Below are 25,246 nucleotides of genomic sequence, written 5' to 3'. Positions count from 1 at the left end.
TCATAGCATCCCCCATCTCAACTCTAAAGCCTAAAGTGTACCATTTTAATTCTCTAAAGCCCTTTTATTCCAGAGAATTAAAGGTTGTCAGTTTACAGCCCAGGGAGGAGATGACGCTGAGTGGCCTGAAGGTATCTACTATGAAGTAAAAAGTGACGGTGGTGTGGAAGAGGTGAACCTCTCAATGACCCTTGGACGTCTGCAGCAGCAGCAGATCAAGGAGCTATGCACTAGCTTCGCGCCGATGTTCTCAGCCACCCCAGGACGGACTGAATGGGCGTACCACTCCATTGACACAGGTAATGCTCGCCCCATTAGAGCCCAACCTTACCGGGTGGCTCCTCAAGCCAAAACTGCTATAGAACAGGAGATCCAGGACATGCTACAGATGGGGGTAATCCGCCCCTCTAACAGTGCATGAGCATCTCCAGTGGTTCTAGTTCCCAAACCAGATGGGGAAATACACTTTTGCTTGGACTACCGTAAGCTAAATGCTGTGACTCGCCCAGACAACTATCCAATGCCACGCACAGATGAGCTATTGGAAAAACTGGGATGTGCCCAGTTCATCTCTACCTTAAACTTAACCAAGGGGTACTGGCAAGTACCGCTAGATGAATCCGCCAAGGAAAGGCCAGCCTTCATTGCCCACGTAGGACTGTATGAATTTAATGTGCTCCCTTTCGGGCTGCGAAATGCACTCACCACCTTCCAGAAACTTGTAGATGGTCTCCTAGCGGGATTGGGAGAATCTACAGTCGCCTACCTTGATGATGTGGCCATCTTTTCTGATTCATGGGCAAAACACCTGGAGCATCTACAAAAAGTCTTCGAGCGCATAAGGGAGGCAGGACTAACTGTTAAGGCAAAAAAGTGTCAAAGAGGCCTAAACAGAGTGACTTACCTTGGACACCAGGTGGGTCAAGGAACTACAAACCCCTACAGGCCAAAGTGAATGCTATCCAAAAGTGGCCTGTCCCAAAGTCAAAGAAACAGGTCCAATCCTTCTTGGCCGGATATTACAGGCGATTTGTACTGCACTACAGCCAAATCGCCGCCCCACTGACAGACCTAACCAAAAAGAAACAGCCAAATGCAGTTCAGTGGACTGAAGAGTGTCAGAAGGCCTTTAACCAGCTTAAAGCGACACTCATGTGTGACCCTGTGCTAAGGGCCCCAGACCTTGACAAACCGTTCCTAGTAATCACAGATGCGTCCGAGCGTGGTGTGGGAGCAGTTTTAATGCAGGAAGGACCGGATCAAAAATTCCATCCTGTCGTGTTTCTCAGCAAAAAACTGTCTGAGAGGGAAAGCCACTGGTCAATCACCGAAAAGGAATGTTACGCCATTGTGTACGCGCTGGAAAAGCTACGCCCATAAGTTTGGGGACGGCGTTTCCACCTGCAAACCGACCATGCTGTGCTGAAGTGGCTTCATACTGTCAAGGAAAATAACAAAAAATTGCTTCCGTGAAGTTTAGCTCTCCAAGATTTTGATTTTGAAATACAACACATTTCAGAAGCTTCTAACAAAGTGGTTAATGCACTCTCCCGTGAAAGTTTCCCAGAATCAACTGGTTAAAATCGTCCTTGAAATGTGGGAAATATTGTTAGTTTTTATATAATCAATAGTATATCTAAAGGTGCATGTGTCTTAGTAACTCTGTTGTCTCCTAGAGCTACAGGAAGAAATCACAGCCAGTGTGGAGCAGGCTGTCCAGCACCGTCTGTGATTTGGGGGGCGTGTCATAAATATAAAGGGAAGGGTAACAACCTTTATGTCTGCAGTAACATAAAATCCCTCCTGGCTAGAGGTACAGAGAGAGGTACAGAATCATTTAACCTGTAAGGGGTTAATCAGTTCAATTAACCTAGTTGGCACCTCACCAGAAGGACCAATGGGAAAAGAAGATACTTTTAAATTGGGGTCGGGGGGGTTGTTTGTGCTCTCTTTGTTGGTTACCTCTGCATAGAGAGAGAGAGACCAAGCAGGTAACCCATCTCTTGAAAAGATACCTTAGAATCATAGAATATCAGGGTTGGAAGGGACCTCAGGAGGTCATCTAGTCCAACCCCCTGCTCAAAGCAGGACCAATTCCCAACTAAATCATCCCAGCCAGGGCTTTGTCAAGCCTGACCTTAAAAACCTCTAAGGAAGGAGATTCCACCACCTCCCTAGGTAACCCATTCCAGTGCTTCACCACCCTCCTAGTGAAAAAGTTTTTCCTAATATCCAACCTAAACCTCCCCAACTACAACTTGAGATGGTTACTCCTTGTTCTGTCATCAGGTACCACTGAGAACAGTCTAGATCCATCCTCTTTGGAACCCCCTTTCAGGTAGTTGAAAGCAGCTATCAAATCCCCCCTCATTCTTCTCTTCTGCAGACTAAACAATCCCAGTTCCCTCAGCCTCTCCTCATAAATCATGTGTTCCAGCCCCCTAATCATTTTTGTTGCCCTCCGCTGGACTCTTTCCAATTTTTCCACAGCCTTCTTGTAGTGTGGGGCCCAAAACTGGACACAGTACTCCAGATGAGGCCTCACTAATGTCAAATAGAGGGGAATGATCACGTCCCTCGATCTGCTGGCAATGCCCCTACTTATACAGCCCAAAATGCTGTTAGCCTTCTTGGCAACAAGGGCACACTGTTGACTCATATCCAGCTTCTTGTCCACTGTAACCCCTAGGTCCTTTTCTGCAGAACTGCTTCCTAGCCATTTGGTCCCTAGTCTGTAACAGTGCATGGGATTCTTCCGTCCTAAGTGCAGGACTCTGCACTTGTCCTTGTTGAACCTCATCAGGTTTCTTTTGGCCCAATCCTCTAATTTGTCTAGGTCCCTCTGTATCCTATCCCTACCCTCTAGCGTATCTACCACTCCTCCCAGTTTAGTGTCATCTGCAAACTTGCTGAGAGTGCAGTCCACGCCATCCTCCAGATCATTAATGAAAATATTGAACAAAACCGGCCCCAGGACCGACCCTTGGGGCACTCCGCTTGATACCGGCTGCCAACTAGACATGGAGCCGTTGATCACTACCCGTTGAGCCCAACGATCTAGCCAGCTTTCTATCCACCTTACAGTCCATTCATCCAGCCCATACTTCTTTAACTTGGTGGCAAGAATACTGTGGGAGACCATATCAAAAGCTTTGCTAAAGTCAAGGAATAACACATCCACTGCTTTCCCCTCATCCATAAAATGATACATCTAAAATTACAGAAATTGTAAGTAAAGGCAAGGAAATGTGTTAGATTATCTTTTGTTTTAGCTTGTGAATTTTCCCTATGCTAAGAGGGAGGTTTATTCCTGTTTTTGTAACTTTAAAGTTGAGTCTAGAGGGGAATCCTCTGTGTTTTAAATCTTATTATCACCCTGTAAAATTACCATCCATCCTGATTTTACAGAGGTGCTTCTTTTACATTTTTCTTTTGTGACAGACCCAGACCAGTTGGGAACAGCAGAGTAGCAGAAGGGAGATATACTGGCCACTGGATAAGTAGTTTTCTGTTCCCTGAGTGACCAGAGCAGGGGCTGCTCCAGGCTAATAGACCACCTGACTCCAATTAACCTGCTAAGAGTCAGGTGAGGCAGTTAAGCACCTGATTCTAATTAAGGCCCCTCTGATGCTATAAAAGGGCTCACTCCAGTCAAGCCAGGGGGAGCCAGAGGAAGTGTGTGAGAGGAACTGGGAGCAAGAGGTGTGCAAGAAGCTGAGAGTGAGTAGGTGTACTGCTGGAGGACTGAGAAGTACAAGAGTTACCAGACATCGGGAGGAAGGTCCAGTGGTGAGGACAAAGAAGGCGGTGGGAGGAGGCCATGGGGAAGTAGCCCAGGGAGTTGTAGGTGTCGTGCAACTGTACCAGGAGGCTCTCTAAACAGCTGCAGTCCACAGGGCCCTGGGCTGGAACCCGGAGTAGAGGGTGGGCCTGGGTACCCCCATACCTCCCAACTCCTGATCAAACACAGGAGGAATTGACCTGGACTATAGCTTCTACCAGAGGGGAAGGTCTCTGGACTGTTTCCTGACCCACAGGGTGAATCTCTGAAGCGAGCAAATCCGCCAATAAGCGCAGGACCCACCAAGGTAGAGGAGGAACTTTGTCACACTTTATAATAAAGTAGTTCTTTTAAGAACCTGATTGATTTTTAGTGTTGTAAAAATAAAGGGTCTTGTCTGTATTTTTATTAAAGGCAATTGGTTGATATATTATTCTCAAGCCTCCCCAGTGTGGAAACAGGGTTAAAGGATTTAAAGATAGGCCTCTTAGTTATAAGAAACAGAGCAACTGTCATGCTAAGTCTTAGCCTAATATCGCGGGACCTGTCGAAGCAGGGCTCACGTCAGAAGCGAGTGGGAATACAGCAGAGTAGAGTCAGCGTGACCCAGCCTTGAGACAGCGATGTTTGAGAACAGAAGTGAGAAAATACAGGAATGGGCAGGACATAACATAAACAAACTGCAGATGTTTTTAATTAATGCATGCCACTAAAATGTAGAAATGCTTGTGTGATCTTGCTTGTACTTTGAAGAAACTGAGGCAGAGATGCTCTCTGTCAGCTGTGTTCTTCCCTTGCAATTGCATGTCCTGAATAAAGCTGTCTCTGATTTTATTGCTTCCAACCTGAGAGTGGAGTTCGTTTCTTCCACAATATTTGGTGCCATGTGACTTGGATGGCTACGCCCGGCTGAGGCAGCGACCGCTACTACAGACCATTCCCCTTCGAACCCCAGGCGCCAAGCCAGAGGTAAGAGACGTTTTGAAATCTCTACTGGGGTGTTGCAGGAGGACTGACCATGGGGCCGTCTGTCCCTTTGGGCTCACGCCATGCGAACTTTTACTTATGCAACAAGATCAGACGCAGAACGGTGTTGGGGAATTGATTGCCCCATGTAAGGTCAGTGATATGTGTACGCGGGGCTGGGAAATGTGTTGTTGCCCCAGGGGAAGCCAATGTGTGACTTAGGTCAGACCAATTGAGTTGAGGGGTTGTGGTAACGCCCTCAGAGAAGAACACAGGTGTGTTCAGTCCGGACAGAGGGGTTGTGGTGATGCCCTCAGGTTAAAAAAAAAAAAAAAAACAAAACAAAAAACCGATGCATCGTGGTATGAAGGAATAGAGGCCTTGGTGTGTGTGTGTGTGTGTGTGTGTGTGTGTGTGTGAACGAGGGTCACCGAAAGACGCCCACAGCTCCCTGCGAAGCCCACAAGCTCGTGACCACGGATGTCTCTAATGCAAGCCCAGTGGCTACACCTTAGTGGATCGGTAGAAGATCTGACCCAAGGCGGGCTGTCTCTGCATGGCATGACTGGCGAGGGGTCTGCCTGGGTCTAGTATTGTGTGACCCCCATCTTCCCTCCCCCTCTCCTCCCTGCATGAATCACTGACTGATCTGATCACCTTACCGGAGGCAATTAGAGTACGTGGCATCATCTCTCTGAGACTAGCGGACGCTCTTTGCTGAAGGGAGGTGTAGGAGGGTTGTGGACATCCTCGATAATCTTTCCTGTGTGAGTGCCTGAGGAGTGGTGTGGTGATTTTAGCTTTATGAGCCGCTGCACTCAGCGGACAGGATAGAGACGTGTCTTAGTTTATGAGCTGCTGCAGCGGACAGGGCACCCCCACATGCTTAGAGAATGGGTGGAAATCAGTCCAAGGACTTGTTAGTACTTAGAGAATTGGAATTTTTACACACACGATGATCCATCTAAACAATTCCCACTAGAAGGTACCTTCGATTCAAATGGGATCATATGTCTTAGAGGTGCTCTCTAAGACACAAAGTGTAGGATTTAAAAAGCATCCGGATGCCTCCCTACCCAAATTATTTTTTGTTAACCCCTCGGCTTCTTTATATCCCCAATTAGTTAAGGCTGAAAACAAGGAGGGATAGGAATGGGTTAATTTGAAAAGACAGCTTGGTCTAGAGATAAGGAGAATTGACACAGACCATGCCAAGCATAGAAAACAACAAAGTTTAGAGGCTGCAGAGATGGAAAACACAGATGAAACAGCGAAAGGAGGAGCCGAGCTTCGTGTTCCTGGAGCTGATGTGGTTTGGGAATGCTGAAGAAGCCACAGGCTTCCAGCCTGGACTGGAATACCGAGCAAAGGGTCTCTGAAAGAGACGCCCCGGGAGACCCCAGGGCATAAAAGAACAGCCCTCCCAAGAGCGGAAGCAAGTTGGAGATTGTCCAGAGATACACTGTGCAATCTGTAAACAGGATAATCTCCCGTCCACTTCCCCCCCTTCTCTGGACATTATACACCGACATGGCCAGTCTGGACGTATGTGTGTGAGTATGAAAGTGGCTTAGGGATTGGGGCATTAACGTTTTTCTTCCCCTGAGTGATGTGGGAGCGTTCCCAACACTCTGTTGTTGTTTCATTATTATTTTATTAATGAAGCTTTAAAATTCAGTCATATGGTGTGTTTTCTTTATCTCCGCCCCTACGATCCTGTGGTCACAGCCTGATCAACTAAGACCCAGGCAAATTGGTAACAAAATCTGTCACAGTTTTGGTGGAAATTTGAGAAAGGGGGGAGCCCTGCAGAATGCACACCATCTATTTGTTTTGCCCTTGTTATTTTATGTTTGCTTTGCTTGGTACTGTTGGTATTATATGTTAAGAATTGCATGATTAAAGGTGTGATCTCTCTCAGCCGCAGTAGGTCTGGGAACCAGAGAGGGGTTTAGCATTTCTCTCTCCACCCCAGTTGACGGGGAAGGGTGGCAGGTGGATCTACCCCCGGTCGTAGCAGGACTGGGCAATAGAGAAGTTGGGGGAAAAAGGGAAGAGACGTGTACCCGACACCTAGGAAAAAACTGAGCAACTGAAAGCATAGATAAATTGAATAGTTAAGATGCCAATTGGCCATGCGCCTTGCCAGGTGGCAAACCTTACGAGGGAAGACTCGGGTAGCCTTGTGAGTAAGAATGTTTAAGGGAAGAGACCAGGAAGGGTGGGGGCTAGTTGAGAAGCCCACCCTCCTTGCTAAATTGGTAGTGGAACAAAGCCTGTGCCAGTGGAAAGGAATGATGCAGTGAGGAAAAAATGATCGGGCCCAGACAAGCAGGCAAGCAACAGCTAGAGAGATTGGAAAACAGGTTGGAAACTTTGAGGGCATAGTGGAAGGAAAAGAGTAAGTAAGTATAAGCATGGGGATTTCAAATCACTTGAAATGGTGACTTGAGCTGATAAAAAGTGTCATTTGGGAGACAAGCAAGTGATTTAAGGAAAGAGAGTGAGAAGTTAACTCTGTAGTTGCTAGAGGGAATCAAGCAGTTGAACTTTGTAAAATTCTAAAGAGGAAAATTCTTGGTGTCTTTGAAATGTTTGTAAATAAATCCAGGCAAAGAGATTATTTGATTGCAATCGTTTGGCTATGAACAATTTAGTCGAATTAGCTAAAGAAATGTAAATATACAGTGCTACTTAATTAAAATCCTATTAGGCTCTAAGTGGTGTTTTCTTTCAGATCACTGTGTGTTTTAAAAGCAGGAGTTAAAAGTAAAAAAGCAATCAAAATTCTGGTAAAAACAATTGTGTCCCTTTTAAGTAAGTCTTTAAGCTGTGGATAGCTTTGGATCCAGAAGCAAGCCAGAAAGAATCTGTAAATTATCTAACTGATAAGGTAGAAGCCACTGAAACCTGGGCTGCCTATGAAACAAATACAAGAAAATATGGGTAATTCCTTTGTTTTGCCTGCAATTAACAAGAGTATTTGTATAAAAAGGAAATATTTTAAGCAATGACTGACTGCCCAGAAGGGGTAGACCTATGTTCTTTTTGTCTTTCAGAAAATCAACATACCATGCATTTACTGGCACAATACGAATTATGTTCTGTGTTTTATGTCCTGTCTTGTGGTGTTTGTCTTGTGGCCAGATTTGTTGTGTTTAATATTTTCATAGGACAGTCTAGTTCAAAATCAAATAGAAGGGTTAAATCAAAATGCAGATACTTGTTTTATTCAACTTGGAATACCAAGTGTTTGGCTAATATCAGGAAAATGTGATATACTAAAGTTTAATACATTTGCTTAAGTAAGAAAAAGAAACTTTATTGGCCAGATCTTTTAATTGAAAAATTGTTGTTAAAATTTGCATACCAACAGTCTTTGGAAGCAAGGACATGAAAGGTTAACCCACTCCCCATATTGCACATGGGATCCTTCTGGCTACCTCAGATTTCTAGCCAGAGGGCTGGGGAGGGAGGAAAGCTATTGGACACCAGAGGTTGTACCGAGTGGACTCCTCAAAAGTGGGTGTGCTTGTCCTGGCTTGTTGCTCCAAAGTTATTTTATAAGTTATTTTACTGGAAGGGTGTATGTGGCATACATTGAATAATCAGACTAAAGTACTGTATAATGGCAATGTGTATGTATTCATTGTTGGGTAAAGGTGTATGAGTGAAGAATGGAAGTTTCCTTTGTAGGTTAAAAGAAGCCAAGAAGGGGAGAAGGAAAAAGAACAGAACGAGTTAACTGGAAAAAAAACCCTGTAGTTAGCAAGTTCAGTCCAAAAATAAGAGGCTGGCCCCGTTCAAGGACACTGCTCACAGCTAAGACTTGGCTGACAGCCAAGAAAAGGTGTGTGTGTGGGGCGGGGAGGGGGGCTTGAATGTGCCCAAGCAGCTGTAAAATCTGCAAAACACTGCCAGGCATTAATGAAATGTGTTATGTTTCTTTTCTCACAGGTAAAAGAAGCACTACCCAAAGACCCTAGCAGCCCTGCCACTCCTTGGAACCAGGAGATTGGATCTATGTAAAGGTCCACCAACGAAAGACTGCTTTGGCTCCACGCAGGAAAGGCCCTTACCAAATCCGGCTGACTACCAATACTGCTGGGAAGTGCCAAAGACTGACTTCCTGGACCCATGCTTCTCACTGCAAAACGACCCCTTCGCCTCGAAATAATTCCACTCCTTCTATTGATCAGCCTGTCTCTCCTTCTGGTATTTCTTTTCCTCCGTCTGAACAGCAGGAGAAAAGGACAAGGTGATGTGCTGGTAACCTCTGCCTTGTCCACTGACAGAGCTAACCTGCATTCTGTATTTGCTACAGAAACCAAAGCACTACAGGGTGCTGTGCTGGTAACCTCTCCCCTGTCTGATGCTGAGCCACGATTGCTTCAGGAAAGAAGAAGGAATACTCGCTCTGCTGAAATTGTCAAAATCCTGGAATTCCTGACTACAAAAGACATTAAGAACTGACCCTGGTGAAGGGGAAAAAAAGTATACACTAGCAGGAAGAAACTTGTGGGACCCATGCTTGGGAATGTGGTATTGATTGGATTTTGGGGTTTATTCTACAGGCTGCGCCCTGTGTTTTTGGATAAGTACCTTCAGCATGTATTGCCCTCCCTAGTTGGATTTTAAATGACAAATACCAAAAGCATCTTGTTGCCAATGCCAATGCCATCTCCTCCATTACACTATTACCCCTGTAACACATCCAAATACAGACAATGCCATATATTTGATAAAACCAATGGCCAAGGCCTTCACACTTTAGTGATTTATTTAAATACTGTTAGAAAAAAAATATTTTTAAGGTTCAGGATATCCCATATAAGCGAACAATTGAGTGGAAAAAGACTGGTCAGAGGAGATAAAAGTATATGACATCACTACAAATGAGCTTCAAGAATTTGAAATTAAGGTTTTATAATGGGGTTGATATAATGGCCATTCCAGGGGTCTGTAGTATATCAGGGGGAAGGGGTCCTTATTGTTTTGGTTATCCAATTAGTAAATAATCAGACTCATACTCAGAGAGTGTGTTCTGCTACTGGAAATTTTACTTGTACTGAAATGATCCCAGTAACTAATAATTTAACCTGTACCATATTACAACGTACCCCTGCCTATGCTATTAATGTTAATGCCTCTCGAAAGTACCTGAGAATATTTAAACAATAGATGTGGTATAATGCTATCCCCGAGAGAGATGTACTAGGATATCGAATAACAATAATTAATGCCACATTAGGGACTGTAAAATTTACCCTGCCCCTATCCAGCTTTCAAATCACTTTCATGTATCCAAATTGCTCAAGGGGGCTGCTATTTGGCTAGCACAGCAAAGGGACAGGTCTCCTCTAGGAAGAAAAGAGGCTTAGCTGGACACTTATGGGATGGTGCCAATAGTGCAGCAGCAATTTGGAATATTCTTAAGGGCCAATAACATGATGAGAAATTAGGGCAACTAGAAAAGGCCACTGGTCTTATTACTGGAGCACAGCTGACCCAGGTGCAAGCTGGAGTTGGTGAATTACATGTTATTTCTGCCCTTAGTTCAATGACCCAGGAGCTGTTGACAGAGATGGTATTAAAAATCACTGAGGCAGGAAAAGAATTGCAGTGGGATCTAGCATGGTTGGAGATTCAGGATTTCCTGAATGACCAGCTAATGGCCATTCGGAGTGATCTCGAGCATCAGGCGTGGCCTACTGCCCTTCAGGATTAGCCATCTGATTTGTGGCCATGAAGACATACTTGGAGATTTTCAGGATGGATGTGCAAGTACTTGCAGTGCTCCTTCCAAGCATGTGGGCCGGTAGGAGGGGTGTGGGCTCCCACATACCGAATCCTGCCAGGTCCATGGGGAGGATGCATGTGGGACTGGATAATTCACCATGATTCATAGATTCTAGGACTGGAAGGGACCACGAGAGGTCATCGAGTCCAGTACCCTGCCCCCAGTGATATCTAGGAGATTAGACCACCTGGTAATGCCTAGTTGATTTGTTAGTGCTCCTGGAATAACGCCTGATATTTGGATTGGAATAGGGAATCAGTGGACATTTTGGCCCTTGGCACTCCCGCAGCTTTAGTGTGTAAGGAAATTGAAGCAAGGGGAAGCTGTCACAATGTTTAACAAAGTTTGTTGGGAAGGTATGGGACAAGGAACTACCCTGACAAGATAATTCCTGTTCCAAGCTAATGATAGCTGCGTATACATTAAGGCCACCTCTTTGCTAGATAGGCATTTTAATCTCACCATGACCGCAGGAAATCACATTATTTATTGGCCAGCAGACAAAGCCCTACAATCAGACCTTAGGTATCAAATTCTTTTAATTGGACCACTTTAATACCTGACCGATTTCAGAATTTGTGCTTACTCCTACCAGAGGTTCAGAAAATTTCTGACTTACAGGGTCAAATCCATGTGCTTCAGAATATATATTAAATTGGAAAACATGCTTTTCATACAGCCTACAGCGTGGCTACTTTGGGTACTAATTATGATGTGATGTGCTATGTAACTAAGGCAGTGAAACAACCCCAGCATATTATACATTAATGTATAATGTAGTGCTTGTATTGCTTTTGTTTAGTCTAGGAATGTGTTACTGTTGTTGTAAGGAGTGTAATAACAAAAATGCCTTTCATGTTCATACGAATCATGCATTATCGTTATATCCAGCTAAGATGTATAGGGCTAGTCCTGATCCTTTTGAGCTATAAACAGAAATACAAGACATGATGCAATTGGAGGTTTAAGAATGTTGGTTGTGCTAAAGACAAGCACAAAAGAGGGGAATGTGGAAACAGGGTTAGAGGATTTAAATATAGGCCTCTCAGTTGTAAGAAACAGAGCAACTGTCATGCTAAGTCTTAGCCTAATATCGCGGGACCTGTCGAAGCAGGGCTCACGTCAGAAGCGAGTGGGAATACAGCAGAGTAGAGTCAGCGTGACCCAGCCTTGAGACAGCGATGTTTGAGAACAGAAGTGAGAAAATACAGGAATGGGCAGGACATAACATAAACAAACTGCAGATGTTTTGAATTAATGCAGGCCACTAAAATGTATAAATGTATAAGCTTTATACAGAGTAAAATGGATTTATTTGGGGTTTGGATCCCATTGGGAGCTGGGTGTCTGGCTGCTAGAGACAGGAGCACTTCTTAAGCTGTTTTCAGTTAAGTCTGCAGCTTTGGGGCCCGTGGTTCAGACCCTGGGTCTGTGTTGGAGCAGACGGGCGTGTCTGGCTCGACAAGGCAGGGTTCTGGAGGCCCAAACTGGCAGAGAAAACGGGCTCAGAGGTAGTCTCAGCACATCAGGTGCCAGTCCCAAGGGGGTTTCTCTGATCGAACCTGTCACGCAGCCTACAACAGAACGGCAATCCAGTATCTGGCACTTCCCTAGCCCCTTCCATGCGGGGAACCCAGAGGCTGGTCACCACACTGTCCCCTTTGACAGATGGGGGAACTGAGGCAGGGTGGGGGAGTGAGCTGGGAATGGAACCCAGGACTCCTGCCTCCCAGCCCCTGCTCTAACCATTGGATGCTACTACATCCCTTTAAGGCAGAGCCCTGCAACTGTGGGATGTGCCCACCTGGGGGGCACGGAGGAACTTTGGGGTGAGTGCAGTGGGGCCCTGGCCAGCCCTCATGGGGGGTGCAGTGGGAGTACCACGCAGCTCCCCTCCGCCCCCAGGCTCCCAGCTCTGCTCCAGCCACGGCCCTAACCCCAGCCTTGCCCCCAGCCTTCAGCCCCGACTGTGGCCTAGCCACGGCTTCCACTCCCGGCCCTGGCCTTAGCCCTGCCCCCACCTATGGCTCTGCTCCCAGCCCCAACCCCAGTCCTGCCCTCAGCTTCAGCCTCCAGCCCCCTTCCTGGCCCCAAAACCACCCCCAGCCTTGGCCCCCTTACCCCTGTCCCCCCCCACCCAGGAGCCATGGCCCCGCTCCCGGCTCTGGCTCCCGAGGGGTATGGGGGGGATGTGCAAAGAAGGGTAAGGGAGGGCATGACTGTGAAAAGTTTGGGGACCACTGCTTGAAGGGCTAAAAGTGTGGGTTCCCCCTGCCCTCCAACACATCCCTAGATCTTCTGTCTCCTTCCCAGTGCTCTGAGCTGACGTGCAGCTTCCCAGGCCTTGGCGGTCCCTGGCTGGAGAGCTGCGCTGCCAGGTACTGGGCCATGCCCCTCTCACCTTGAAGGACTCGAAGAAGCCTCCGCTACCCCCGCTGCCATTCTCCAGCTTGTCCTCATCCCCGCCCAGGCCCATCATGGACTGGCTGTTAACATGCAGCTCCTCATACAGCGTCTCCAGCAGAGCTGCCCGCGTGCGCTCCTGTGGCAGGAGGGGCACAGGGGGCGTTAGTGGCATTGGAGGCATGGGCTGGGGGCAGTAGCGATCAGGAACAAAGGGGGCAGAGGGGACTGAGTATTGGGGGGGACAGAGGACGAGTTGTGATTCTGTCCCTGGCTCCAGCTCGATGCCCGGCTGTCGGTCCTGGAGAGCAGGGGTGTCCCCAGGAGCCTTTGGCACATGCTGCACTGCCACAGGACCAGCTCAGTGGCCGTATTCTGGGCCCGGTGTAACAACTGCATGCAACTGTGCAGCGAGGCATGGTCCTGGCCCCAGAGCCGACGACCGAGGGCACCGTCTCGCCACCCTTGCTCCCAGAGCCCTAACGCGGGCACTGCGGCACATCGGCTCTCACAGGAATGAGGGCTCATGGATAGAGAGACGGGGCCAGAATGAGGCATGGGGCAATGGGTGAGGAGAGGGCAGGTACTGGGCATTGCTGGGGGGGGGCTAGCGAGGATGCCAGCTCAGAACGCAGCACCTGGCACGTGGCTCCTGACCCACCTCCAGCTTGGCAAACTTCTCGGCTTTGTAGCAGGCGTACTCGGCGTTGATCAGCTTGGTCAGCAGAAACTCCTGGAACTCGAGGCCCTGCGGGAGGAGAAACCCCACGTCAGCCTCTGCCTTTCCCCAGGGAATGAGTTCATCAGGCAGCCAGCATCAGCCAGGGCGACTTGGCAGCGGCCGAGCAACCCCTGGTGGTGGGACTAGCACATAGCAGCAGGAAGCTCCACCCACCTTGGCCCCGGCCTTGGCCCCGCCTGCCCCAGAGTTCCAGGCATTACCGCAATGGGACAGGGCAGGAACCAGCAGACTCTATGGCTGCTCCAAGGGCCCCCTGGGCTCCCTGTCCAGGGAGAACGGCATTCCCAGCAGAGAGCGTGACTCCCGCACAGACGGACGAGCTGGCCCCAGGGAGCTCCCTGGGACTGAGAAGTTCAACACGTCCCCTCTGGGCAGGTCAGTGCCTGCCTGGGGGCAGCAGCTGGCCTCAGGCTTCCTCGCCTCTCACCTTTCTGAAGACGGCTGGGTCAGGCAGTGGGGGGCCAAAGAAAGGCACGTCGTCCCGGGCTGTGACGGAGACCTGCAAGACATGGCGCTGTCAGTCCCACCTGAGCCACGTGCTGCCAGGCCAGTGGGTATGTCTAGATGAGGGAGGGCCCAGATGGGGTGGGCAGCTGGGCAGCTCTTTCCTGCAGGGCCCCCTGCCTTGCCCCACTTACTGGACACTGGGGTGTCTTCATGGCACAGGGGAATCACCCTCCCGACAGCCTGGGCAGGAGCGCTGGGGCCTGTAGTGCCCAGGAGCGGTGCATCCCTCCGAGCGGTATGCCTGCCCAAGAGCTCACCCCTCCCAGCCCCGCTAGGCTGCGCTGAGCAGCGGCCTCCAGCCCCTCTGGCCAGGACTCTCCGGCAGCATGTGGTGACAGCAGTGCTGCTCCCCCCAGAGCTGCCATCTCCCCAGATCACTGGGGCCAGGGGCTCAGCATTGAACCAGGACCTTCCACTTCAGGTCCACAGGGTGTCCTTGGGTCAGCATCAGCCTGGCTCCGGGTTCAACCACCTCACGCCCAGGCCATGTGCTCTGGACAGGGCTCCCCCTCCTCCAGTGACCATCCCAGGGGAAGCAGTGATAACACCCATGCTTCACATGATCATTAGCCCCAAGAGGTAACTGAGGCACAGAGAGACAAAGAGACTGGCTCCATATCACACAGAGAGTCAGTGGCAGAGCAGAAACAGAACCCAGGAGTCCTGACTACCAGCCCCTATCTATAACCACTAGGGACTGTCACTTCCATATTAAGAACCTTGTGGCCCATTTCTGAGTGTCATGGATTGCTTCCCATGCCCAGGGCTCTGCCCAGGCCTTTCCCCTCAGCTCCCAGTCTCTAGCTGGGAGCAGGTCTGTGGCCCAGCCCCTGCCCTGTTAGTGCCATGGTAACTTGGTGGTGCCGCACCAAATGGGCTGGGTCCCTGGCGGGCTGCGACTCACAAGCAGGCCCCTGGGCGTGCGCTCACCTTGTAGAGCGTGCTCTCGGAGCAGGGCTTCTCCGCCTGCACCACGATGTAGGCGTGCAGGAAATTGGAGGCGATCATGTCCGGCACGAAGGGCGTGTTCTCGTCCTGGAAGACGATGGCCACAATGTCGTTCCCGATGTGCCTTTTCCTCTGCAACTGAGCGCAGCAGGGAGGGCGTTACTCCCGCAGCCCAAGCCCCGTGCCAAGGCGGCCAGGCCCAGCACAGGTCAAGGAGGGGAAGTGGTGGGAGACAGATCAGGGAGACTGGGAGCTCAGCGAGGGGCAGGAGCATGGACAGGCTGAGCCAGAGGGACGGGGGGATCCCCTGGCTGCCCTTTGTTGATATCCCCCCTCCCCTCTGGGTCGAGACGGGGCCTTGGCACTAGCGAGTGTCTCTTCACTCCAGCGGGGGAATGGGGCTGGGCTGGGGCTGAGCAGGCCAGGGGCTGCGTGGGTGGGGGGGGCTGGTTTGGGGCAGAACCACTTGGGATGGGAGTCACATTGGTCACAGTGACTGCCTAAAAGAAGAGTGATATGCGGGTGCATGAAGAGCGTGGGGTGTGTGCCCATGCAGGGCTGGGAGGCTGTGTGGGGCTGTACTGTAGGGGGTGTATACACATATGTGTCCATACATGTGTAGACATGCATTTCCGTGTGCAGCCCCTGCCGGGGGGTACTGCAGCTCTCTCCTACCTGCTGGGCGTCGCCCTCGGTGTAGGGCAGCTTTGTGGACACGTGGAACATGATCTCCTTGCTGCGGAAGGTGCAGTAGATGGATTCTGTTCCCGTCTGGCCATGGGTCACGTCCAGCCCCCCCCGGAACCTGCCACCAAAAAGACCCAGGCCTCAGGCAGATGCCCACCCTGCCCTGTCCCTCCACTCCCAAGGAGCCCGGGACAGCAGCTGCAAGGCCAGGACAATCTGTCCCGCAGAGACTCACTGGATGGGACAGCGAGTGGCACAGGCTTAGCATAGAGGGGCCAGAGCAGTGCAGGGGGCCAGCCTCCCTCCTCTCCACACACAGGCCCAGCAGACCCAGGCTGGCAGGAGTTTGCTCACCCCTTGAAATCCTGCAGCTGGACTTTCTGGCCCAGGAAGCCGAGGAACTCCGCGAAGGCCGGGCTCTCCTCGGTGGTGCCAAACAGCTCCTCCTCGGATGTCTGCAACATGGCCAGCAAAGCAGAGGAGTTAGGACAGGGCTGGGCCCCCTGGCCAGCTTAGCATGAGCCTGGGGCTGTGCTGGGTTGAGGCCTGTCCAGACAGCCTGGCTGGAGAGAAGCTGAGTCTGTGAGAGGGGGCAAAGGCGCCACTAGCGGAGATGGCGCTTGTAAGGGTGCAGGGGCGAAGAGCCTCTGCTGCGGCCGAGTCTCCCCCCGGGTCTATGCCATGAGCTGAGCTCTGACCTGCAGAGTGAACCTGCAACGCCCCCGATGGCAGTGCCTGCGGAGAGCATGACAGCCACTGGGACCCAGCTCTGGGGAGTACCCATCGCAATCCTTCATCTGGGGCTGTCGCAGCCCCTCACCAACAGCCTGTCTGTGCACCCAGCTTCGGGGTTCTCCCCATTTGACTGGTGGGGAAACTGAGGCATGGGGGCCATGACTTGTAAAGGGTCACTGGAGAAGTAGGTAACAGAACTCTCCAGACTCCCAGTTCCCAGCCTTAACCATTAAGTGATGCTCTTCACCCCACCCCACCCCCGGTAACAGAACCAGGGCAAACGCTATGTAGTCAAGGGTACGGTTTAGCTGGATAGCCTCTGCCATGGCTCCTGAATCCATTACAGCTCTTGGCAAAGCAAACGGGCCATTGCTGTGCTGAGATGAAAGCAGCTAGAAGGGCGGGATGCCAGGGAGACGTCTCTGCTGTTTAGGAAACCCGTCTCCAGCCGCTCCTGCTCGCCAACGGCCATGCTGAGCTGGAGCGGCTCCCGTCCCCGCCGCAGGCTGCTTGTCAGAGGGGAAAGCCGGGGATGGAGGCTGGCAGGCTGGGGTAGCCCCAGCCCCCAGTGGGATCGATTCACCGTCCCGGAGAGCCCAGCCCCCGCTCCACAGACTGACCCACCTGGCCCAACTTCTGGTAGATGACACCGAACTTGAAGTGATTGGTGAGGACGTGCTCGTCGAAGGTGACAATGAGACGGGAGGCCTGGGGAGACGGGAGAGGCTGGTTACATCCGGCTGCCAGGAACCCCTGCTCCCTCTGGGTTGTGACAGGGACCCGGCCCTGGGGGGAGTCATGAGCCATGCATGGGGCAGGTTCCTCTCAGGGCGGTAGGTGTGGGGTGTGGGGTGTGAGGCATGGGGCGGTTCAGAATCTGGATTTCGGGGTGGGGGGGGGGGTCTCATGATTTCGACATTTCTTCCGTCCCAGAACGAGAACATTTGAAATTTCCCACAAACCAATTTTCTGAAAGATAATTCGTCTGGGGCCGATCGAAGCTCTGACAAAATCTGACCCTTCCCTTCCCAGCGCCACTTTTTGCCCCATTTTTATAATGCACAATTCTCAAAAAAAATCACAAAAAACTGGAAGGAAACGTTGTTTCAAAATGGAAAACCGAAATGCCGCATTTGGAAAAGATCAAAATGGGGCACTCCGAATGGGACACCCCCAGCCCTGCACCCGGCAAGGATGCCCCTCGCCTGGCAGGACACGCCCGGCCCCACGCAACGCCCCCAGCCCTGCACCCAGCACTTGATTTCCATTTGGAAATGAATTTACCAAGGCGAGACGATTCCATGGACTGTTTGCTGTCTCTAAACTGGCGTTTCCAATGGAAAAAATCCCATTAGAAAATTTCCTCCCACGCGCAGGTGGGTGAGGGGCACCCTCGGAGCAGGAACAAGCCACACAGACAGGGACTGGGCTGGCTCTAACAGGCTTTTCCCATCTCTGAGATCTAGGACTCTGGTTCTTGTCCCCACCTGGTGCAAGCCCAGCTCTGTGTGAACTCCTAGCACAGCGACCAGGAAGCCCCACAGAGCAGGGCCCTGGGGGCTGGGGACCCGTGGAGCAGAGGGCACCTGAGCTCTTTTCCAAATCCAGCCCTTTGTGCCTGCATCCACATGTAGTTACCCACAATGCTCTTCTGCCTGTCAGCAGAAAAGGGATGGAGCCAGAGCTCTGGGACATTTTGGGAGGGGGTGTCTGGGAGTCACCCAGGGATGCCCCTCTTTCCTGTGAGCTGGGGAACCAGAGTGCTGTCTGGTGTCCCTTTCCCCACCTCAATGGACTTCAGAAATATGCTGTGGGAGGGATGGACTCTCCCGAGTCCCAGGGCTTCCTCTGAACCCCCACCCACCCCAGGGGTGGGAGCTTCGCCATAGAGCAGCCGGACCCTAGCCCAGCCCAGGACAGAATGCCCTGAGCTGAGTGCTCTGCTCTCAGCACTGGAGTCAGGGGGCAGAAGGAGGCCAGCCCTGTTATAACCCAGCCAGTGAGGTAAGCCCCTAGGACGGGGCACCTCTCCTGCAAGGAGGAAGCTCCTCCAAACCCCTGGGTGGGGCTCTATGCTGGTCCGGGAGCACCCTGAGAAAGGCTCCCGGGGGCGGGGGGGGGGGGGGGCGGGGGGGGGGGGTCTGGGCCCGGGGGGGGCCCCGCCGGGGGGGGCCCCGGGGGGGGGGGGGGGGGGGGGCTTGGTGGTGCTGCTTCTGGCCACGGGCAAACCTGGCAAAGGAGCCAGCCAGGGTCAGGTTTGGGACTAAAGTTGAACTAAGTTCTGATTGGCTGTGGAATGCCCAGCCTGCCCATCCAACATCCTGGTGCCTGCTGAAGGCTGGGGTTCCCTGCTGGGCCCCCTAGTGCGAGCCCCCAATGGTGAAGAGGCAGGCTGGGTGTGCATATGCACATGGGAGCTGTCAGAAAGTGCAGGCTGGCTTCCCTCCCCCCGGCACACTGCCTCCAGCCTACCTTTGGGTACAACACCGGATAGAACCGATCCACGTTCACGTCCTCGCACGCCAGCTGAAACACAGACGAGAGAGTGAGAACGTGCATGTCACGGAGTGTGGGGGAGTCCAGGCCCTGCACCCTCACTTCCTGCGATTCACTGTGACTCTCAGCCAGCCAGTAAAATGGAAGGTTTATTAGACGACAGGAACACAGTCCCAAACAGAGCTTGTAGGTACAACCAGGACCCCCAAGTCAGGTCCCTCGGGGGGGGGGGGCAGGGAGCTTAGACCCCAGCCTTGGGGTTCCCTCCATTCCCCCAGACCGCTCCAAACTGAAAAACCCCCTCCAGCCGTCTCACCCAGCCTTCCCCGGCTCCTCCCCCAGCCTTTGTCCAGTTTCCCGGGCAAAGGTGTCGCCTGGCTGCAACCCCCCTCCTGGCTCTGGTTACAGGCTCAGGTATCATCCCTCAAGTGAAGTCAGCCCCTGCTCTCCCATCCCCCAATGCAGACAGTCCCAGTAAACTCCCCTGCAACATCCCTAGGTCAATCTGCCCCGCTCCCTGCTCCGGCACAGTGCAACTCAGAACCATGTGTGTGCACGTGTCAGGGGGGAGGAGGAGGGGCGCGTGCACTACTGTCCCCTGCTGGATGGGAGCAGCCAGAGCTCACGTGTGTGGGGTTTTGGGGTGATGCTCTCTGTTCTCTCAGGCTCCCTTCATGGAGCAAGGTGGGGGTTTGTATGTGTGCCCCAGCCCAGCCCCTGCCCCACACCAGGCTATCAACTTCAGCGCCCTGAGAGAGAATGGGCTGTACAGCCACAGTGCCCCGGCTGCCGGCCACGGCCGCTGGGCAGGCTGCAGATAAATGAATCCTTGCTGAAGCCAGGAATGGCCCCAGCCATAGGGCACTAACGGGCCCCCACAGCCCGGCGTTCTCCTCAGCCCTGAGGCAGGGAAACGGGGCCTGGCCTGCATGAGGGCTGAGTGAGATCAGGGTACAGGCTCAGCCCATGGAGCTGGAAGGGTCCCGCTGAGGTACCTGCCTTGGCCATCTGCACGATGTTGGGGAACTCGGTCAGGCAGGAGATGGGGATGACGTCATGGTAGGTTCGGCACTTGGTCCTGCAATAAGAGATGAGGGTGTCACAGGACCTGGCTGGGCGCCCCAAGAGCCCTGGCGCCTGGCCCCCGCAGCGAGGGGGAGGAGGCACTATCTAGGCCCCTGTGGCTCAGGCATTGCCCCGGGGACACAGAGGGCCCCGCGCTCACCTGAGCAGCAGCCGCAGGTGCTCCTGGTCACCAATTACATCATACTTGAGGGAGAAGACGAGGTGGCCCAGTGCCGTGTCCAGGGAGTAGTAGTTAAAGTGCTCCTGGGGGAAAACAGATGAGCCACTGAGAGACCAGAGCGCAGCCTCCCAGCAGGAGTGGGCATAGCTCTTTGGTCCCGTCAATGGTGGGGGGACACAGTCCACTGCTGCCCTCTGGGGTAACGGCTGCCCTCCTGGGCTCACACAACAGCCTGGCTCCCGTGAGCAGGAGCTAAGGATTTCTGCCCCTTGGGCCCCAGCGCTGGGCAGGATGGGGTGCCCCCCTCAGGGCCTGGGGCGCCTCCAGGCGACAGAGGGAGGGAGGGGCAGTTTGCTGGCTAGGGCCTTGCGCATCCTGGCAGGTGAGAGCCAGCTGGTGACCAAGGAACTTGGGGGGTGGGGGGGCGGCTGTTAGGCTCAGGCAGCAGGTCAGACACCTGCCACCATGCGCGGGAGGGCGGGGGGCTGCAAGTGGCTGACGGGTCCCATGTCGGCTACTCCAGCTCATGGGCCTCTTGTAAGAGGCACACACCCCTTCCACTCCCCGGCATGCTGAGCGCTGCCCCCCACAGGCTGCTGGGCCAGGCTGGCATGTCCTGCAGAGCCCCCGCCTTGGGACTCGGAGCAGGACCCCATGACCTGGAGATGTCCCACAGGGTCTGTCAACACCTCAGGCCCCTCCATGGCCTGCTGCAGGGTCAGGGTCAACAGAGCCAGGGACCCAATGAGCCCCAGAGACCAGTGGGCAGCACAGGTAGGGGATGCACCTGGGGAACCCCAAGGAGTCTAGGCTGCTGCTCCCACTTCCCCACCAGCTGCAGGTGAACTTGGCCAACAAGCCATTCCCAGCTGCCAACGGGGCACCCCTTCATGCCATAGCTCCCTCAACTACTGGCTGCATGAACCAGGGCAGGCCGGGACCTGGAGGTGCCTCCAGGGGGGTTCAGATGCTCTAACACAGCGGCACCACAGGTCTTTCCCAAGTGCCCCCAGCCCCAAGCGAGGGGCACCCAGAGCAGCTGCGTTGTGGGATCCACCCCATAGCACAAACCGCCCCCTCCGTGATCGCGGCGCAATGGGTCGGCCTTGCCCAAGGGGAGAGGGAAGGGCTGACACACGGGGAGCAAACCCCAGAGCGTCATGGGCCATCCCAACTCCAAAGGCTGTGTACGTTTCCAACACTGGCAGAGCTTGGGCTGCCAATCCCATGCCTTTGGATTTGAGCGCCATCCCTGGGACCAGTGGGCATGGCCCTGGGCACATTCCAGGGGGATTAACCATGGGTAGCCCCGACTCACGCCAAACAACTGGGGACATGCAGTAAAGGTCTGTCCCGCAGCACTGCTGGGGGCCTCACCCCCTTTCCCCAGAACATTTCTCCCCACCAAGACACCAGTGCTGCCCAAAACACTGTGACGCAGCCAACAACGCGCTCCAGCGTGCCGCAATCCCCAGAGTCCTGACAGGGTGGGAAGGAGCACAGTGCAAACAGACAGCCGAGTCCAGGGAGCATTTAAATCCCACGGGGCGGATACAGCCGGAGCTGTACGGCATGTAAACAAGGCCCCAGCGCAATGCTCTGCTGGAACAGCAGGAGCAGAAGGGATGCAGCAATGCAATGGGGGGGGGGGCGTGCTCTTGCCATTGGAGGAGGGTGCAGGGTTGATTCATGCTAGCATGGCTCAGGGCCACGGAAGAGACAGGCTGTGTCCCGGTGCTGGGAAATTAATCCCAGCAGCAAGGGGTGCAGAAAAGCAACAGCTTGTAAGTACTCCAGCAAACAGCGTGATAACCTTGGGCAAACAGAGCCCGGGACGGCAGCCCACACCCTGAAGGAGAGCCCAGGGGCCTCAGGCCACGGCATGGGCTTTCCCAGGCTTAGGCCTGTTTGACTGAGGATAATAGAGGAGTGCTGCTGTTCTAACCATGCAGCTTCTTCTCAGCAGCTAGCAGCACTAGCAGGATCTGTGATCTGGCCTGTGGGGGCTAGAGACGGTGCCAACCTCACCTACCCTCAGGTACCCCAGTTCTGTGCATGTGGGGAGTAGGGAAAGGCCTGAAGCCAGCTTTGAACTCCCCCTCTTTGGTGACCTGCCCAGTCCTTGCAGTGGGGTAGAGGGCCCCTGGGAAACGGAGAACTGCTGTAGAGCAGCAAATGCCAACCATGCTCCTGATCCACCCCATGCCAGGGCTGGGAGCATGGCTGGCACAGAGCCCTGACACCAACTCCGTACGGCTCAGGGAGGCCCCCACATAGGGTGGCTATTCAGGAAGTCTTTCTGCTCCCTTAAAGGCCCCTTTATGCCCCCAGAGCATCTTAAAGGGGCCTCAGCACAATGACTAACCAGACCCCTAAACTGGATCCAAACGCTAGCAGTATCCGCTCCACCCCCTGAGCCCCAGGAAACTGGCTAATCCCCAGCTGCATGTCACCTGGGAGCTGGTGAACTGCGGGAGCCGCTGGGGAGCGCTGGGCCTGGGAGGAGGGGCAGGGAGCTGGGCAAGGCAGGGCTCTTGGGGGATCTGAAATCAGACTGTGGTTTGTGTGTTAAAGAACTCTGACGGTGGAACATCCTGGGCACCCCCGATGGCGAGATGTCCCAGGTCACCATTGCTTCCCCAAGCCCCTCTCCCCAGACAGGAGTCGAGTTCTTTTCCTTGTTCGATTCCCACAATTCCAGTCCCCCCATCCTGTTCACATGGGAAATTTGCTACATGGCTTCCTTGGGGAGCCCAATGTGGCTCGGCTGGGTTGTTCCAGGGACAGAGAGCACATGGGTTAGCCCCAGCATGGGCTGTCCCCAGCCTGCAAATGAAGCAGAACCCCGTATGAGCCTGCTCCAAAATCCATTGAAACCAGGGGGAGTCTGAGTCCCACAAGCACCTGGAGCCAGGGAAACCGGTCTGGGCGGGGAATCACCAGCAAAGGGATGGAGAACAGCCAGTCTGTGCTAAAGGCAGCGCATGGTGAGCACCTGGATCAAATTCCCGCTGGGCCAGGGCCGGGTGGAGAAGGGGTGCCTACCTTGCCCAGGAAATGCTTCCTGTAGATCCTGGCCATGTGGTTACATTCCAGTTTCACCTTGGAGGTTGGAGACGGGAGCGACTCGGTTTCGGGGATGCTGGTCAGCTCATGGTTGGTGCCTTCGATCCAGTAGCCCCCGAACTGTGGAAGCAGGATGAGGGGGAACGGCCCCTCGCGCCCCAGCACCTGAAGAGAGAGGGAAGCCAGGAAACTGCACTGAGGAACGCTGACCGGCTCCCCAGAGCAGCGCCACAATCCTGATATGGAGACCCAAAGCCCTGTGGAGCATGCACCTAGGGTTTCTACAATGCCACTCTTCTGAAGGAGCCCAAGCGTTCGCCTCGTCAGCCTCGGGGGCCCAAGGCAGCAGCCAAGGGATGGGAAGCCGAGAGGGCACTGAGGGAGGCAGCGCAGTGCTCACTGTCAGGAACCAGACCCATAGGGAGCACAGGCTCAGCACTGACACAACGGGGTGAGGGAACATCTTTCATTGGGCCAACTCCTGCACTTTGAGGTGATGAAAGGTCTCCCCTTCCCCGTGGCTCTCTAATATCCAGGGACCAACCTGGCTACACCAACACTGCAAACTGCGGAGGGGCCAGGAGCACAGCACCCCGCGGCGCCATGCTGGGGCAGTCGGAGAAGAGCACCCACTGCTGGCTAATCACCACCACTCCCTGCTCACCCATCCACAGCCTGGCCAGGCCAGATGCTGCATAGCTTAGGAGATCTGCTTACACGTTGGAGCCTTGGCCTCAGTACCCCAGCCTGGTAACCACGCCCATCCCTTCCACTCCAACCCCACCCTCCCGGTGCTACATGCCCGCCGAGATCCCTGGGGAGCTGGGGGATTTCCCAGCGCCCCCTATGGGTTGGTGCCATCCCTACGAGTGCCCAGAGTGTACCCTGTGATCTGGCAGGGCCAGCCAATTGCTGCAAGACTCAGGCGCTGGTCTGTCAGGGCAAGGGGAAGATCAGCAAGTGCTTGCGACGCTGCAGAACAGCCCGCCCCTCCCTGCTTGTCCCCTCGTTACCCACCATACTCCCTACCCCTGCCCGCCTGTTCATCCCATTCACTCTGTGCCTTCCCAGGGACTCCCATCCTGGGCTGGCCACTGCCCTCCTCTAGACATGCCCTGCTGCAATGCCAGACGCGGGTGGCTGGGCAGAGCGGGCCTCACCCTGCCTTTGTCACACGTCTCCTTAGACTGGAAGCTCCTTGGGGCAGAGACCATGCCTGGGGGTATGTGCAGCACCCCCAGACCGGGCTCTGGTCTCCACAGCAATGTAAATATGACACAGGCAAAGCACGGGCACCCTCATTACCTCGTGGACGCTGGGATATGGGATATAATCCTCTTCGGTCTGAAAAAGACAAACACAGCAGAGGATCATCGACTGGGGGAGTCCACCCTGTGTGAGAGCCAGGCCTGCTGCTGCCCTCCCTGGGCCCCAGCCCCCTAGCCAGGCCTGGCCTTCCTTCAAGGACCTGCCAGGCAGAGAAGAGGCTTATCCTCAAAGCCCAGCATCCACATCTCCCCTGGGGGATGGAGCTCAGAGAGCAGAGCACTTTGGGGTGCGCACTAGTAGTGGAAGCTGTAGTGTAGACAGGTCTCTACCACCAGGGGAACTGCACAGGTGCACAATAATGGGACGCCTCATTGTAGAAAGTGGTGCTGCACAAGGGGCCTGGGAGGCACTCGAAAGCGGAGCAAATATCTGTGATGGGGCAGGCAGGACCCACCAGACGCCAGCCCCCTGCGAAGGCGATCGAGGAACAAAGCCAGACAGGTCATTGGTCAGAGGCGGGTCAGCACTGAGGGGTGTCGGCAGAGCTGGGTGCGGAATAGCTGAGGGGGCTGCGGGTCAGCACTGAGGGGTGTCGGCAGA

The 25,246-nt window shown here is 53.6% G+C and overlaps 1 protein-coding gene across 1 annotated transcript in view; it reads right to left on the bottom strand.

The window, feature by feature from the left end:
• Positions 1-25,246, bottom strand: part of RAP1GAP (RAP1 GTPase activating protein) — a 59,459-nt gene that overhangs the window by 32,645 nt on the left and 1,568 nt on the right. Inside the window, 12 exon segments of the mRNA XM_029913558.1 lie at positions 12,949-13,089; positions 13,612-13,698; positions 14,120-14,191; positions 15,130-15,285; positions 15,823-15,952; positions 16,189-16,289; positions 17,194-17,277; positions 19,042-19,095; positions 20,065-20,143; positions 20,291-20,394; positions 23,357-23,542; positions 24,683-24,721. Coding sequence (XP_029769418.1) covers positions 12,949-13,089; positions 13,612-13,698; positions 14,120-14,191; positions 15,130-15,285; positions 15,823-15,952; positions 16,189-16,289; positions 17,194-17,277; positions 19,042-19,095; positions 20,065-20,143; positions 20,291-20,394; positions 23,357-23,542; positions 24,683-24,721 — 1,233 coding nt within the window.

The sequence above is a fragment of the Terrapene carolina genome, unplaced genomic scaffold (assembly GCF_002925995.2).
Source record: "Terrapene carolina triunguis isolate 2854851 unplaced genomic scaffold, T_m_triunguis-2.0 Scaffold714, whole genome shotgun sequence".
Classification (NCBI taxonomy): Eukaryota; Metazoa; Chordata; order Testudines; family Emydidae; genus Terrapene; species Terrapene triunguis.
The sequence above is the reverse complement of the archived record's forward strand: the minus strand, read 5'-3'. Positions and strand labels throughout refer to the sequence as shown.